The sequence below is a fragment of the Scyliorhinus torazame genome, chromosome 5, assembly GCF_047496885.1.
Source record: "Scyliorhinus torazame isolate Kashiwa2021f chromosome 5, sScyTor2.1, whole genome shotgun sequence".
Lineage (NCBI taxonomy): Eukaryota > Metazoa > Chordata > Chondrichthyes > Carcharhiniformes > Scyliorhinidae > Scyliorhinus > Scyliorhinus torazame.
In genome coordinates, this window is record NC_092711.1 from 253479470 (window position 1) to 253497424 (window position 17955).

General features: G+C 49.9%; 1 protein-coding gene across 2 annotated transcripts; it reads left to right on the forward strand.

The window, feature by feature from the left end:
* The first annotated feature begins 4378 nt into the window (after positions 1 to 4378).
* On the forward strand, positions 4379 to 6671 carry LOC140421050 (mid1-interacting protein 1-like). Of its 2 annotated transcripts, none has more exons than XM_072505364.1 (2): positions 4379 to 4534; positions 4789 to 6671. In XM_072505364.1, the coding sequence occupies exon 2, from the start codon at positions 4844 to 4846 to the stop codon at positions 5270 to 5272; it is 429 nt and encodes a 142-aa protein (XP_072361465.1). In that variant the 5' UTR covers positions 4379 to 4534; positions 4789 to 4843; the 3' UTR covers positions 5273 to 6671. The 2 variants fall into 2 exon arrangements, with proteins under 2 accessions (XP_072361465.1, XP_072361464.1); XM_072505363.1 differs by having other exon boundaries at positions 4385 to 4618.
* The last annotated feature ends 11284 nt before the right edge of the window (positions 6672 to 17955 follow it).

The following is a 17955-nucleotide window of genomic DNA, read 5'->3' on the forward strand; positions in this document are numbered from 1 at the left end:
ATTTTCCGGTTCACGCAACTCCCGAAGGTTTCACGCAACAGAATCTATCGAGTTTACCTTATATCCCTTTGTTAGTACGAATGCAAATTACACACTTCCGAATTCTGGAGGTTTGATCAATACTGATTTCGCTTGTGGTTTCTTTTACTTTGCCAATTTGGATTCTAATTCAAATGCCTTTGTGGGTTCTCTCGGAGTGACACAGTCACTTCTGGGTCGGGTCCCGTCAGATGTCGCCAATAACTGTTGTCGATTCTTTTCAAGCGATCAAAGAGCCAAACACCAGTTAGTTAGTTCAAGGTCAGGGGTACTTTATTTACACACAATTAGTCATGCAACATAAACACTACTAGTTAACTACACCTATCGACTAAGACAACCTGTACTTAACTTCGGGCACCCGGCTTTGGTCAGAAAACAGTGGCCGCTGTTCAATTCTGGATCTCTCGGGTTCGAAGGAGTAACTGCTGCTCAGCTGGGCTCCTCTGTCTGGTAGCGAGTGTTGAACTTGGACTTGCTTCTGGTGTTGCTGCAATTGGCGATGGCCGTGACCGGGGTACCAGGTCCAAGAGAGAGCGAACATATGGCAAACTCTTCTTCTTATACTCAGGGGGTTTTCGCGCTCTTTTGGGCGGTCCTTAGATTTGGGCCTTACTAATTGGGTGATCCCTGATCAGTCCGTTCAATTCCTTAACCAATAAGTGGGCGGGGATCTGGATGGCTGGGCGTGTCCCAAGCGGTCACTGACCCCGTTGTTTGCGTTTCCCTTGAACAGGGAGTGGCGCCAAAATGTCTGGGACTGTCCCGGTTGCTCGAGTACCAGTCCTTTGTTTTGGTGGAGATGGGCCATCAAAATGCTAATCGGCCTGATTAACATGCTAATGGAACGGAGTTTCGATACCGTCTGGACTTTTGCTGACAAATGTGCATTTCAGGCTCAGAGCCTGCCTGATTCTTGGCTTGTCCATTTTACCCACCAGTCTTTGCGAGTTCCTCTGCACATAGTTGGAAGTGACCATCCCAGATGGCTACAGTGGGAGGAAACCCGAAGACCCGAGCGAAACACGGGGAGAACGTGCAGATTCCGTACAGTCACCCAAGGCCAAAATCGAACCCGGGTCCCTGGCGCTGTGAGGCAGCAGTGCTAACCACTGGGCCCGAATGGACCCAGCAGTCACAGATACATTGTTGTCATCCTGTTATGCCCGCTGCCCATTGGATGCACCAGGAACCGGCAGGGGTCACCAGCACAGGCCCATCATCTGCTCCTCCCTTGGGGTGCCCAATGGCCCCAGGGTACTCCTTGGGATGGGGGTGCAGCTGGAGCTAACTCCGGGGGCTTGCCGTCACTTGGCACTGCCAGTCCTGGAGGTCCACTCTTGTTTTGGCCAGGGACTCAGTGTTCACAGCTATGGAGCTCAGGGAATGTGCCACGCCCCTCTGGGGCTGAGCCACGTCCCTCTGGGGCTCGGTCACGTCCCTCTCAGACTGGTTTAGGCCAGCCAGTGCCAAGCCAATGCCCTTGACGCCAATAGCCATGGCCTGTTATGATTGGATGAAGCACTGGAGCGCCCCTGCAATGTCTATGTTGCTCTGGCACAGTATGCTCCAGGCTTTGGACATCCTGACCCACGGCCGCTACTTTTGTGACCAAGGCCTCCACCGCAGACGCCACTTGTGCAGCCTGGGCCCAGGCGGCATGCATGATTGGCACTGGCTCCTGCCCCTGCAGGCAGTTGGCAGTTGGCAGGCAGTTGGAGTCCTGCAGGCGCTGGATGTTTGCTGACACCTCATGTAGTCCCCAGCTCTGCGCCTGCATCTCCAAAATTGATAGGACAGCCCTTTCCAGAAGCCTGAGACCCATCTGGACAGCAGTTGCTCCCTGGGGCCGCCCTCCGACCATCTGCCTCCTCGGGGGTTCCTACCTCCACCTGATATAACACATGCATGTGTATGGTGCACACCAGATAGTGCCCCAGGAGCCTCCTCACTAAAATGCCCAGCTGAGGTGAGTGTCTCTGGGATGGTGGAGGGTGCGGTGACAGCTGTGACGAGAAGTCAGTGTCATCCCGGGACATGTGCTCTGGGGTGATGGAGGGGTCGGACCCGCCTCGTCGCCAGGTGATCCTGAAAGACATAATACAAGACGTATTGTTAGATTGCTGGTAGGTGTGGGTGAAGAGGGGGAGGGGTTGGGGGGCGTCGGGTCGCGGGGGTGCTCGGGGGGGGAGGGGGGGCCTGGTGCCATAGGGACATTGCATTTCATTGCGGGCTCACTTGCGTCTCCGATGCTGACCTCCGGCTCAGCGACTGCCCACTCTCCAAGCCCGCTGACCAGGAACAAGCCCTCTGCTCTGCTATGGCGAGGGGCCGCAGGTCCGGCGGGCACCCTCCAGTCTTCTCCCACTCCCTGCTGTTGTGGGCCACCTTCTCCTGAGGAGACTGATAAAGCACCGTGTGAGACACTCGGATGAGGGCAACAAAGGGTGTCCGTGACCAGTGGCCTGTGTGTGTGAGGCACCTGGCCATGGCCAGCATTTTGGGTGTTGGTATCTGGTGCAGGGTGGGGGGGGGCGAGCAGCCTGCCGGCGGGTGGGGTTCGAACGCCCGCTAGATGGGGAAGGGCTATGAGTATGTGGGACGGGGGTTGGTTCTAGGGGCATGGTGGTGATGCCTCACCCTGGCTGGCCTGAAGGGTTTCCTATCCTCACCCAGCACTGCCTACTGGTCCACCTGGTGGGGCCGCATTGGTCAAGGGCGGGTGGTGGGTGTGGGGGCGAGGGGCGGGGATTGGTGCCAGGGGCATGGTGGTGGTGGTGACTCCTGACTGCTCTTGGGAGGTGGCGCAGCTTCTTCCTGCACCGCTGCCCGGTCCAGGCAGTGGGGTCCACGTTGCTCACAGCGTCTGCCACCTGCGCCCAGGACCGCTTGACATCAGCGAGTGACAGCCTTATTTCCACTTCAGGGAACAGTGGGTGAGATTCTACGTTAGGCCGCAGCAGTTTTCTGCTACAGCTTGTTCCCGCCGGCAGCGGGCTTCTCCTTCCCGCCAGCCGGCCAATGCGGTTTCCCATTGTGGGAATCGTCAGGAAATCCTCGGGCGTGGGTGCAGTGCCGGCACAACAAAGGACCCCACCAGCGGATAATCCAGCCCAGGGTGTCCCACCTCTCCTCCATGGCATCCAGCAGTGTCTCCAGCTCTGCATCGGCAACTCTCAGGGCCACTTTCTCGGAACAAGAGTGTGTGGGGAGTGGAGTGCTTTAATGCTCAGGCTCTCCAGTGCCAATCCTGACCACAGCGAATCCGACACTGGCGTCAGTTGGAATTGCACTAGTTCCAGCACCGGTGCTGGTCCATTAGCATGTCCAGAATTGCTCATAGACTGGCGCCGCTATCGGGCCATAGAACATCCGCAATTCAGTCCCAGCACCAGCCATTAGTCTCTGAAACGGAGGACCCCGCCCAGTATTTTTATTTAGATCCAGACTCCTTGGCCAGGATTCTCCAAAATCCAGGCTAAGTGTTGACGCCAGCGTAAACACCGGAGTGTTTCAGGGCGGCGTCACCGGGCCTCTTGGCCCAGAAATTCAGTGGCCCACAGGGGGCCAGAACAGTTCCGGAGTGCTGCACGCAGCTCCGGCGCCGATACGCGGCCCTGCACTGCCGGCACGGGTCCGAACATGCGCGTGGTGGCCGTTTCCATGCCGACGCCATGCAACATGGCGTAGTGACACAGCGGGCCTGCGCGGAAGAATGTAGGCCCTCCGCAGATCGCGTGCGCCCGCCGATCGGTAGCCCCAGTCATGGAGGCCCCCTCCTGGAGTCTGATTTCCCCCGCACCCCCACCCTCAGGACGGCCACCGCGGCCGTGGGTCCGAGCTCCCGCTGGGTGGTACCATATGTGAACCATGCCAGCAGAACTCAGCGGGAAGTCGGCCGGTCGACCGCGGAGAATCGGCACGGGGGTCGCTTTCACCGGCCTCCGATCAGCGCCGCGTCGACCGCGCATGCGCGACTGCCGCCGATTCTCCGGTCGCCGGAGATTTACGTCCCGGCATCGGAGCGGCGTGGCAGGAATTTTGGGCGTCAACGCCGATTCTCTGACCCGGCGCAAGCTCGGAGAATCCAGGCCCATTTCTCTTAAGTATATGTATGAGTTTCATCCTGTCTCATTAGAATTACACTTTCTGATTGGTATTACAGTGGTATTCTATCGCAGCCAGATTACATTCAGTGCTAATTGGCATGCAATTGCAAATGGTTTAAATTATTCAATAACCTCCTACTCCTCCCACCTGGTACTGATAGGCTGACAGAAATATACTTTCTGTATTATGATTCCTGTTGGACTATAGGTTAACTAGTGAAGGTGCCACATTCATCTTTGAGACCATTAAGCACAGTATACTCATCAAGGAAACACCAAGGACACAGTGTGCTGAACCTGTTGCACTGGAAAAGTACTGCACAGTGGAGCAAAGCCTGCAGAGGGGTGGAGCTCTCTGAAGCTGAAATTAAATAACTTTATTCCAGGTAAAAGCATTTTCCTTGTGGTTTTGCTGTCGTGAGTTTCTGCGACGTGTGCTGTGGTAGCTTTACTGCATTAGAGGAGATTAGGTTTGTGCATTTTCTATTTAAAATTCTTATGACCGCAGAATGATTTGATTGCTTATAATTAAAATTCTGCTCTTTTGATCCTGACATCAGTGTTTGATTTGTTTTTCTTGCAATTCTTTTTATTTTTGTCCACTTTTTGACACTTGCATTTATTTCTCTTACTTTTGCAGTGACTTCTGGTTTTCTAAGTCCCCATTTTACCTTCATTATTGCAAGTTGTGTAAAATGATGCAGATTACAGACTTCAAGAACAACCGACATTCCCTGTTTAACGCTGTAAACAGGTTTATCACATCTGTCACCGTCATGGGCGAAACTATCATGTTGCCGAGTTTATTGCGGGACCTCCCAGTGAAAGAAGACGACCCTCACAGAAAAAGCAACGTCTCCAAACAGAGGGACATGTACGATAACTACTTGCTCCTCAAGTCCATCAGAAATGACATTGAGTGGGGCATTCCCAATGAACAAATAAAATCTGATCTAGAGTTCAGAAAAGCCAAAGAGGAAGATGTTGATTCTGGAGACCTCCAAAGACTACTCCACCATCACTTAGATGGACTTTACAATGTCCTCTCCAAGCTTACACTGCAAGCTAATCATGTAACCAACCGGTATACAAGAGAACTTGGAATTAATAACTTGAAGAGTTGAAAACCTAGACGTCACTGGATTTAGATAAGATGATATCAAACTAGAAATTTCTGTCCTGGTTGTCTCTAACATGGATCGGTTTATATTTTCATATATAATTCTTCCTCATTATTGTAGCTAAATGAACTCTCGCAAGAGTTTATAGATTAGAAACCTCGTTTTGACGAAGGTGACACAAGGTTTTTTTTAAATGGCAGGTGATTGACCATCCTCTTTCAATGGCAGCTTTCAGTTTTGGCCTTCAGATCTCATGTTTTTTAATGAATTGCACTTCTTCTGTAGAAATTAATTAATTCTAAACTGCATGTTTTGGCGGGAGAACAAATGCGAAATAAAACCTCCCTGGGGTTCACAGTGACAGGTTAATTCACCTACCACATATTTCTAGAGCAGCATCAACTGAGAGAGTTTTGAAAAACTTATTTAGCGTATTTTATGATTCTGCGTTCATGCTCTGTTTTCCCTGTCCACCTTTCCTGTAAAAGGTTTTCACACCAATTTGGTGAGCCCAGATTTGAGGACACAACTTGTGCAATTATTTGTGTTTCTTTTGACAGAGCAGGATTTTAGTAAGAGATAAAAGAGTTTGCCAAATATCCCCTCTAAAGATAGTGTTCATTGCAATAGGGCAACTTCTGTGTATTACCAACACATGATGCAATCATACCTTGCAATCCAATACATCACTATCTTCCAGTTTCTTTCCCCATTGCCATTTCTATTTGCAATGGGAACTGTCCAGGTAATTTTCCATTGATTGGCTGAAGCAGGGTTAAATAGGGTCATGTGTTGAAATTCTGACCCTTCTCTGTGGCGATGATTTATCACCCACCATCTCTGTTAAGTTTTGCTCGAATTTGTGAACTGCAAAACCTTATTCAGCAGAGATCTCAAAAAGTGGCCTGCAATAAACTGGGATAAGAGTTTTCATTGGGATATAAAACTGGGCACGTGTTTTCACTTTTTTCATGCCCCAATTCCAGTATGATTGGTTGAAGCAGACCAATGATTGGGGCATCTGAAAACTCAATGAGTTATGCCTAAAACCACTTTGTTCATCTTTTCCATGATTTATTATGCTGCCTCAATCATATGCCAAATCAGGACCCTTCCACTGATGCCGTTGGTTTTTCATATCAGAACATATTTAATTTACTCCCAAACCGATACATTTACTTCAAAGTAACTGTATTCAATGGTTCGGTATAGTTTTTCGAAGTAATTTTCAGTGAGTTGGAATCGGGTTTTTCACAATGGGAGACTGAATGCATAGATCTAAAAAATGTAAGCCCATCTTCAGTTTGTATTAATAAAACCGCTGTAGGTTCCTGCTCTCCAAACCATCAAGGAATATTTCTTAACGAAGAAAAAAAATAAAGAAATATATTTCATTACTCTGCCCAGTTGTGCTGGTTCATTTAATATTTTATTTTTATAACTGTGGAAATTAATTTTAGCAGAAACCTGAACCATACCCTAGCCGGCACCAGCACAATTTTGAGCGCATGTTAATACACTACTCTATGATCTTCTGGCCATTAACAGCAATCACAGAATACCTACAGTGCAGAAGGAGGCCATTCAGTCCATTGAGTCTGCACCACCTCTCTGAAAGGGTACCCACAAAGGCCCACTCCCCTACCCTATCCCCGTAACCCCACCTAACCTCTGGACACTAAGGGCAATTTAGCACAGCCAATCCACATAACCTGCACATCTTTTGATGTGGTAGAAAACCAGAGCATCTGGAGGAAACCCACCTGACAAGGGGAGAATGTGCAGACTCCACACTGATACTCACCTATGGTTAGATTCATGCCTGGATCCCTGACACTGTGATGCAACAATGCTAACCACTGTGCCACCGTGCCGCCCCAAAGTAACAGGGTATCAAGATTATATGTGAATCCGTAAGTGTACAAAGACATGTCAGTGTACACTTATCAGTCAGCTGTTTTTGAAATGAAGCTATGTGTTTTGGCACCAGCTCAAGGAAATACATTCAATGCAGTTTGTTCCTTGTTCCAATCCAAAGATCAATGGTTGCGTCAGCCCTGCTGGCTTATTGGGTTTTATCTTGTTCTGATTGTTAGCTGGCTGGCCACTCAACCTTCCAGTACCCAGCAGTGTGATCTGGGTGAGTTTCCGCAAACTTTTAAAAAAATTAATTCAGAGTACTCAATTATTTTTTTCTAATTAAGGGGCAATTTAGCGTGGCCAATCCACCTAACTTGCACAACTTTTGGCTGTGGGGTGAAACCTACGCTGACATGGGGAGAATGTGCTAACTTCACACAGACAGTGACCCAGGGCCAGGATCGAACCCGGGTCCTCAGCGCCGCAGTCCCAGTGCTAACCACTGCGCCACATGCCGCCCTGAGTTTCCTCACACTTCACAATGGATTTTATAGCAAATATAAATCTCAAAGTCACGCAAAGCAAGTTCAGTTCTGGTGAGCCGGCCATATTGTGTGTAACTGGAGCACAGAATTAGCACAAAGAGGACGGAGTTCCACTTTAAGAAGATAAGAAATAGGAACAGAAGTAGACCTTATGGTTCCTCAAGCTTGGTCCCGCAATCAATACCATCAGGTCTGATCTTGGGCTTAACCTTCACTTTCTTGCCCACTCACAAACTTCTGAGAGACCCAAAATCTGCGTATCTCAACCTTAAATATATTCAATAATGGAGCATCCACAACCTTCCTGGGTAGAGAATTGCAGAGATTCACAACCTTTTTAGTGAAGTAATTTCTCCTCATCCTAGTTCTAAATGATCGGCCTCTTATCCTGAGACTGTGCCCCCGTGTTCCAGATTCCCCAGTCAGCAGGAACCAGTCTACCCTGTGAAACCCCTTCAGAACAGTAATTTATTTTGCATCTCATCTTTGGACACCCTCTCATTCCAGAGACAAATTCAGAGAAACGTTGCTGTAATGTCTTCAGAGCAATTGTATTCTTCATTAAATAAGAAGACTGAAACTGCACACCGTGCTCCCGGTGTGGTCTCACCAAAACCCTGTACAATTGTACCAAGAAACATACAAACATGCAAAATAAGAGCAGAGTGCATTTTGTTTTGTACTTCAATCCCCTTACAAGAGAGGCCAAGATGTCACTTGTCTTCCGAATTCCTTGTTGTACCTGCATGCTCGCTTTTGGAGTTCCTTTTATAAGTACACTGAAGTTCCTCTGAATATCAATATTTACAAGTTTCATGCCTGTTTAAAATGTATTTGTTTCTATTCTTACAACTAAAGTGACTAACCTCACACTTCTCCACATTATATTCTATCAGCTACCTGATTGCTCATCATTTAGCCTGTCTATATCTCCTGCAGCCTCCTCACTGCTTGCATGCCCACCTAGCTTTATATCATCCGTAAATTTAGATATATTATTCTGCCTCTTTGCCTAAGTCATTACTATAGGTTGTAAATAGCTGAGGCCCACTGATCCTTTGCTACTCGCAACCTGCCAACTTGAAAATGCCCAACTGGTTCCTATTCTTTGCTTCCTGTGCATTAACCAATCCTCTATCCATACTAATATATTACCCCTAACTCCTTGGGCCCTTACCTTGCATAGTAACCTTTTGCGTTGAATACCATTTGAAAACGCAAGTATACCACATCTACTGGAGTCCCTTTATCTACCCGACTGGATACATCCACAAAAAACTGTTAAAACATTATATTCTGATCAGACAAAGCCAACATGATTTTATGAAAGGGAAATTGTATTTGAAAAAAATGTATTAAGTGCATTGTTAAATCTTCATTAATAATAGATTCCAAAGCTTTCCTGTTGACTGATGTCAGGTTAACCAGTCTGTAGTTCACTGTTTTCTCTCTCCCTCATTTTTGGATAGCAGAAATACCTTTGCTAATCTCCACTCAGAAGGAGCCCTTCTAGAATCTAAGGAATTTTGGATATCACAGCCAGGGCATCCACTAACCCAGCAGCTATCTAATTTAGAGCCTTGGATGTAGACCATTGAGTCCTCGTGATTTGTCGGATTTCTCCCGTATCTGCCTCTGAGGGACAAACATTTGCTTTAGTTACTCCCCTTTTTACATAGCAGTAAAAGCTCTTAGAAACTGTTATATTCCACGCTAGTTTATTCTCATATTCTATTTTTTCCCTTTTAAATCAACTTTTTTAAAAAAGGATAATTTATTGAAGGTCTATCCAGAAAATACAACAACAGCAAGTCAATAGAACAGCAGATGTGATCTTCCAGCCTCGTTACGCTCTCGCTCAAGTGTAACGAGCCCGGTGAATAGCGGGAGAGGCCAAAAACGGGAACCCGTCCAAGCCCCAAACAGTTTACAATGCAACCGGCTTACTCCTGTAGATGAATTCGGAATCTCACTGTAAAGTGGCGAGAAACCAATTATCGCCATTAAAGCCCCATTTCCATACAATTAAAGAGAGCCTCCCATCATCCAACGGCCTTCCGTCATTCAGCGGCCTGCCCAGCGAGTGCTCACGCTGGCGCCGATTAGTACTCCTTTTTAAAAACGTGAACCTGGCGGAAGGGCTTCTGTGGGGAGCTGAGGAGGTGAGTAGCCATCTTTGCTCAAAGGCAAAGGGCCCGGGGGTGCTGGGCTTGCTGCCCCTGCGCTCACTGGGGTATGCGGGACCCTTGGCCAGGGGTAGGGGGACCCTCCGCAGGGGTAGGCTACCATGGGAGAGTAGGGGGCACTGGGGTGGGGGGCAACTGGGTAGCAACTGCTCGCTGCACCATCATGCCAATCCCTGGATCGTGTGTACCCGTTCCGGGGGTACCCTTTGTCCCTGTCTGTCTGCCCCCGGACTGCCCATAACCCCCACCGACTGCCGAGACCTCTAGCTGTGCGGCTGAAGGCTATCGCTAATAGGGAATTGGCAGTCGTGGTTAACTGAGCACTTCACACAACTCTAGTGTATTCCCGTGGGTGGGCGGGGCATGTAGCAAGTGGGAGTCATTGCCTGGCATCCCAAACAGACGGTGTTGCCTGGATGGTATAACTAAACACTGCGGGAGGCAACACCACACACGCAGCAGCCAACATCCGAACACCCAGGGGGTGGGGCACAGCTCCAGCGACATGTCCACGGCCGGAGGGAGGGTGAGCGCCATGGGGAGGGGGCCAGCACCCGGTCCGATTGATGTGAGCGGATGCCCGGGTTACAGGGTCTGGGGCTCAATGAGGGGGACCCTCTGCGGCCTGGGGGAGGGCATTTCGAGTAGGGGGGTGAGGGGGCAATCAATGGGGGAACGGAGGGTCCCGGGGTGGGAGCCACTGCTTTTTCGGTCCAACATCCTCTCCCAATGCCTTACAGATATTGAACGCTATGGCAGACATGTTAGATGCAGAGTTGCCCTAGTGGTGCTGGTACTCCGCCATGCGGCCAGACGCCGGAGAAGGCGGCAGCAGCGTCTGCACATGCTCAAGGCAGCGGCCCATGTGATGGACCCTGCCCCACACCCTGAGGACCCGGCCACCAATCAGGCCAGGGAGGGACACAGACGGGGAGTCCCGCGACAGCCCAGGGTGTACAGATGATGGGTGGCGTGTGCTGCAGGAGGCTCCGCCACAACAAGGGGATGGTGCAACACCTGTGCCATATCCTCATGGACCTGGCACCGTGTGGAGGAGGAGGACACCCGCAGCCCTTAACTTTTATGCCACGGGATCTTTCCAGGGCTCGAGCAGTGATGTGTGTGGTATCTCAAAGGCCACATCCCTCAGGTCCGTCCGGCGGGTCACACATGCCCTGTATGCCTGGGCGGAAGACTACATCAATTTTGACATGGACCAGGTCCAAATGGAAGCCCGGGCATCAGGTTTCTCCGACGTCGCCAGGTTGGCCCAGGTTCAGGGAGTCATAGATGTCACGCATGTTGCGCTGCGCTCACCAGGCCATCTGGGGGTGCCGTACATTAACCAAAAGGGGTTCCACTCACTGAACATGCAGCTCGTGTGTGACCACGAGATGCAGATAATGCACATGTGAGCCTGCTTCCCAGGGAGTGTGCACGACAGCTACATCCTGGGGCAGTCAGTCTCCCCGGCCCTCTTCGAAGACCACCCCAGGATGGACGGCTAGCTCTTGGGGGATAAGGCATATCCACTGAGGACCTGGTTAATGATGCCAGTACGGAGGCCGGTGATGGAAGTGGAGACCCGGTACAACAAAGCCCATGTGGCCACCCGGGCTGTCATTGAGCGGTGCATCGGACTCCTCAAGATGCGGTTCCGATGCCTTGACCACTCCGGATGTGCCCTCCAGTACACCGCCCGGAGCGTCGCCCGCTTTGTTGTGGTCAGATGTGTCCTCCACAACCTCGCACAGCAGCGGGGCGATGAGCTGGAGATTGGTGACAAGGAACATGTGGCCACCTTGGAGGAGGAGGAGAGAGAGGAGGAGGTGGAGGAAGAGGGGGACAGGGACGAGGATGATGAGGAGATTCCGGACTATCAGGGGCTGGAGGACGAGTTCGGGAAGGAACTTAAAGCCCAGCTGGAGGCGACGGTGAGGGCACAGCAAGCCTGGAGGGACAGGGAGGCCCTCATACTGGGCCGATTCACATAGGGCATGGCCTGGTCCATTGTCGCATTCTTACCCAACCACCACCCCAATTTCCCACCCACCAAGCATTTGTGTCACATCACTCCAGGGTCTGGGACTGTGCTGGCACTGGTGGTGATATTAACCCGCAGAAAGATGGATGCTGGTGTTCCGCAATCTATGCCATAGTCTGACCCCTGCCTGTCTGCTGAGTGCTTGCTCACACCCAACACCTGCACTCGGCAATGCATTGCAGAAGAAAGTGACAGAGGCTTAATACTGGTTGTGCACAAGGATGCTTATTGTTCAATATATGCCCCCACTGTCCCGTAGGTGCATCCCCCCCTCTCTCCGGTGCCCTCAGTGATCCTCAATGTGCTTTGCCCTCCTAGCTCTACCATTATGTCTATTGTACCATTACGTTGTGTCCCCAGGATGCACATAAGAGGTGGAGGCAGCCAGCTGGCTACCTCATCCCAGGCAACACTGGCCGCCTTGTGGCTCACCCTCCCCGGCCCTTGGGGGAACAGAACATCCCTCCTGTCCTCCACCGTGTCCAGGAGCCTCCCCAGGCCAGCATCTCCGAATCTTGGAGCGAGTCTCCTGGGCGCCATTCTTGCGAGCTGGCTGGGGTTGGCTGAGCAAGTGCAGCTTAAGTGCTGCTCCATCTTGTTAGCAGGGGGCTGGCGACCCCATGACCTGATACTTGGTGGACTCCAGCCACTTAGCAAAATCCTCCTTCGGGCTAGTAGGCAGGCGAGAGCCACAACATCAGCCACCCACCAAAACACCCCTCAGAAACTTGACCATTCCCACCACTTGATACAATACATCCATGACTCTCTCCCAGAACCCCACCGATTTTGGACAAGACCAGAACATGTGGGCATGATTCATAGGAGACTTGGCACATCCTGCTCACTGATCGATCACTTCTGGGAAGAATCAGCTCAGCCTTGCCGGCTTCATATGTGCTCTGTGTGCAACTTTAAGTTAAATAAGACTAAGTCTGACACACGATGAGGATGCATTAATCCTATGCAGCACTTCTTCCTAAATCCAACCTCTCACCGTGCCTCCCAATTCCTCCTCCCATTTGTGCTGCATTGCCACCATCGAAACTTCCTCCTACCTTGCCAACTTGGCGTGCACATTGGCAATCTTACCCTCCCCAATATCATTCTCTGAGAGGAGCCTGTCCTGTAGACCCAAGGGAGGCAAAATTGAGAGCGAATCCACCTCTTTACTCAAAAAGGCCTTTATCTGGAGGTATCTAAACTCATTACAACTGGGCAATTGGTAAACCTCTGTCAACTCAGTTAGGTCCACAAACTTCCCACCCCAAAACAGGTCCTCAAAGCATTTGATCCCCACTCCTTAAACCTGGCTTTCAATCTTGCAGGGACAAATCTATGGTTACCACAGATTGGGGCCTTTCTGTACATGCCCTCCAGGCCAAAATGTAGCCGGCACTGATTCCACACCCTCAAAGTGGAAACTACCACTGGATTTGATGAGTACCGACTCGGTGGGAATGGTAGAGGAATTGAAGCCAATGCCTTTAAGGAGGTCTCCCTACACGAGGTCTCCTCCACCCTACACCACACCGACCCTTGATCTAACACCCATTTCCGGATCATGGCAATATTGGCAGCCCAGTAGTAACTCTGAAAATTAGGGCGAGCCAGGCCAGCACCCCGTCTACCCTCTCCAGGTAAACTCTTCTAATACGGGAAATCCTCCCTGCCCACACAAAGCCCAGGATAAGGCTATTGACCTTTCTGAAAAAAGATTTTGGCAGAAAGCTTGGGAGATTCTGGAATACAAAAAGGAACCTTGGCATGATCACCATCTTTATTGTCGGGACTCTCCTGGACAGAGACAGCAGCAATCTGTCCTGTCTTTTAAACTCCTCTTGCATCCCCTCACTAAACTTGCCAGATTTAACTTGTGAAGCTGAGCCCAGTCCCATGCCGCGTGAAACTCCAGATAGCGAAAGCACTCCTTTGCCAAGCGAAATGGGAGCCCATTCAAACGCCCCTCCTGCCCTCCAAAGACAATCAGAAATATATCGCTCTTTGCCGTGTTGAGCTTGGTCCGGAGAAGGAGCCAAACTCGCTCAGAATCCCCAGAATCTTGTCAAATGACTCCATGGGATTAGAAATGTATAACAGGAAGTCATCCGCAGACAGAGAGCCGTCTCATTCCACTCAGTCAAACGCCTGCTCGGCATCCACTGACACCACAACCTCCATCTCGCTTCCTCCTGCGGGCATCATGATTAGGCCTAATAGCCTCCGTATATTCGCCGCTAACAATCTGCCTTTTACGAACCTGGTTTAGAACATAGAACATAGAACAATACAGCGCAGTACAGGCCCTTCGGCCCACGATGTTGCACCGAAACAAAAGCCATCTAACCTACACTATGCCATTATCATCCATATGTTTATCCAATAAACTTTTAAATGCCCTCAATGTTGGCGAGTTCACTACTGTAGCAGGTAGGGCATTCCACGGCCTCACTACTCTTTGCGTAATGAACCTACCTCTGACCTCTGTCCTATATCTATTACCCCTCAGTTTAAAGTTATGTCCCCTCGTGCCAGCCATATCCATCCGCGGGAGAAGGCTCTCACTGTCCACCCTATCCAACCCCCTGGTTTGGTCCTCGTCAACCATATCTGACACACACATAAGACCATAAGACATAGGAGCGGAAGGCCATTCGGCCCATCGAGTCCACTCCGCCATTCAATCATGGCTGATTTCAACTCCATTTACCCGCTCTCTCTCCATAGCCCTTAATTCCTTGCGAAATCAAGAATTTATCAACTTCTGTCTTAAAGACACTCAACGTCCCGGCCTCCACCGCCCTCTGTGGCAATGAATGCCACAGACCCACCACTCTCTGGCTGAAGAAATTTCTCCTCATCTCTGTTCTAAAGTGACTCCCTTTTATTCTAAGGCTGTGCCCCCGGGTCCTAGTCTCCCCTGCTAATGGAAACAACTTCCCTACGTCCACCCTATCTAAGACATTCATTATCTTGTAAGTTTCTATTAGATCTCCCCTCAACCTCCTAAACTCCAATGAATATAATCCCAGGATCCTCAGACGTTCATCGTATGTTAAGTCTACCATTCCTGGGATCATCCGTGTGAATCTCCGCTGGACCCGCTCCAGTGCCAGTCTGTCCTTCCTGAGGTGTGGGGCCCAAAATTGCTCACAGTATTCTAAATGGGGCCTAACTAATGCTTTACAAAGCTTCAGAAGTACACCCTGCTTTTATATTCCAAGCCTCTTGAGATAAATGACAACATTGCATTTGCTTTCTTAATTACGGACTCAACCTGCAAGTTTACTTTAGAGAATCCTGGACTAGGACTCCCAAGTCCCTTTGCACTTCAGCAGTATGAATTTTGTCACCGTTTAGAAAATAGTCCATGCCTCTATTCTTTTTTCCAAAGTGCAAGACCTCGCACTTGCCCACGTTGAATTTCATCAGCCATTTCTTGGACCACTCTCCTAAACTGTCTGAATCTTTCTGCAGCCTCCCCACCTCCTCCATACTACCTGCCCCTCCACCTATCTTTGTATCATCGGCAAACTTAGCCAGAATGCCCCCAGTCCCGTCATCTAGATCGTTAATATATAAAGAGAACAGCTGTGGCCCCAACACTGAACCCTGCGGGACACCACCCGTCACCCGTTGCCATTCCAAAAAAGAACCTTTTATCCCAACTCTCTGCCTTCTGCCTGACAGCCAATTGTCAATCCATGTTAGTACCTTGCCTCGAATACCATGAGCCCTTATTTTACTCAGCAGTCTCCCATGAGGCGCCTTGTCAAAGGCCTTTTGGAAGTCAAGATAGATAACATCCATTGGCTCTCCTTGGTCTAACCTATTTGTTATCTCTTCAAAGACCTCTAACAGGTTTGTCAGGCACGACCTCCCCTTACTAAATCCATGCTGACTTGTCCTAATCCCTCAATACGGGTAGCCAAGACCTTAGCCAGGAGCGTCACATCTACATTTAAGAGTGAAATCGGACGATAAGATCCGCATTGTACAGGAACTTTGGGTTTTTTTTGAATGAGGGAAATGGAAGCCTGCGACAGCGGGGGGGGGGGGGGGGGGGGGGGGGGGGGGGAGCACACCCTTCTCCAGCGCTTCATTGCACATCCGCACCATGCGTTTGTAACATTCAGCTGGGAATCCGTCCGGACCCAGGGCCTTTCCTGACTGCATCAAACTCACACACCCCAACGCCTCCCGCAGGCCCACTGGGGCCCCCAGCCCCTGTGCTCTCGCCCAATCCACCCTCGGAAACTCCTATCTATCCAAGAACCTTCGTCTCAGTTCATCCCCTGGCGGCGGTTCCGATTGACATAGTATCTGATAGAAGTACTCAAAAAATTTTATTGATCCCTGCCGGGTCCATTGCCACCTCGCCTCCCTCGTCCTGAGCTTACCGATTTCCCTAGCAGCCGTCTGTTTCCTCAGCTGGTGGGTGAGCATCCAGCCAGGAAGGTGACTGATAGAGAGACGAACATAGCAAAGGTACAGAAATGTACAGCAATCAAACTACCAACAATATCATTAACGGCACAGAACAACCACATTTTAATGTACTTACAGATTCCCAATCCCCTTGTCCCAAAGAAACCTGTCCGCCTCCTACACAGTGTCTAAAAGGTACCCCTGTTTACAAAAGGTGATCCACAAATGGGCCGGATACGACATTCCAAATCTCACACCTTCCTTATGCAGGACCGCCTTGACTTTGTTGAATCTGGTGCGGCGTTTAGCCAGTTCTGTACCCCAATTGAGGCATATTCTGATTACATTTCCCTCCCATGAGCTCTTCTGCGCCTGCCTGGCCCATTTTTTCCTTTGGGAAACGGTGTAGTCGCGCCGCCATCGCCCTTGGTTGTTCACCTGCGCTCTGTGTGCAGGATCAATCTCGGGGGGGTGATTGAAAACCTTCCCACCTACCAGCTTCTGCAGCATCTCTGTGACATACTCTGAGGGTTGCGAGCCCTCTGACCTCTCCGTCAGACCCACTATTCGGATGTAAAGTGGACGAGTTGGAGATTCGAGAGCTCTCAATTCCACGTGGTCACTCCATTTTCGGGAGCGACAACGCTGAGCCTCTAAATGCTGCTCAACTCTCTTCACTGTCGCCTTAATAGGATCAATGGCCCTTACCAGATTTTCAGAGGTTTCCAACCTCTGCTTCTGGAACTGAGCAGTTAAAAAGTCTACCAACTGAGCAGTAGACCATGGGGTCGGAAGTGCCGACTCTGGACCCGCCGTCATCGTGCTTTCCAGTGACTTGTGGTCTCCTTGCAGCCACTTTTTTCCCGTTGCTCTTTGTCGCATGCATTCCGGACGCTGCACAAAATATTCCCGACACCTTTACCTGTGAGAATTGGGACCTCGGGATCGCATTCAATGGCCCAACTGGGGTTTATGGGAGAAAACATATTTTCCCACGCACGAGGCACACGGCCGTTTAACGCATGGCTGCTTTTTGATGACCCGTTATTAGTTTCTTAAATGCTCTAAATCCTCAGGTTTACTATTCCATGCAGAATTATAATCCTCCTTTTTTAATCTCATTTTTAAAAAAATCATTTATGGCATGTGGGCATCACGGGCAAGGCCAGTATTTACTGCCCATAATACAGTCCTTGAGGCATAGGTACACTCACAGTGCTGTTATGGAAGGAGTTTCAGGGTTTTGACCCAACGACAGTGAAGAAAAAACAATATATTTCCAACTCAGGATGGTGAGTGACTTGGAGGTGAACTTTGAAGGGTAGTATTCCCAGGTATCTGCAAGGGGGGTGAAAGATTATCGGGGATAAAAGAGAAGCTTGTAGACCACAAAGGTACAAAACAAACAAGAGTTTTATTGGGACAGTGTTGTCACACAGGCTGCTAGTATAGACTGACTGTTAGCCTGCCCAAACTGCCAATGGCGACATCAATACATCACGTGATCAAACTCTTAAAGTCACTCCAACCAGGAACAAACATGAATACACAATTCCTTCCCCTTTCCATCAGAGGCCCCTACAATGAAACACAATATAACATTAACCATCAAAATTTACAATA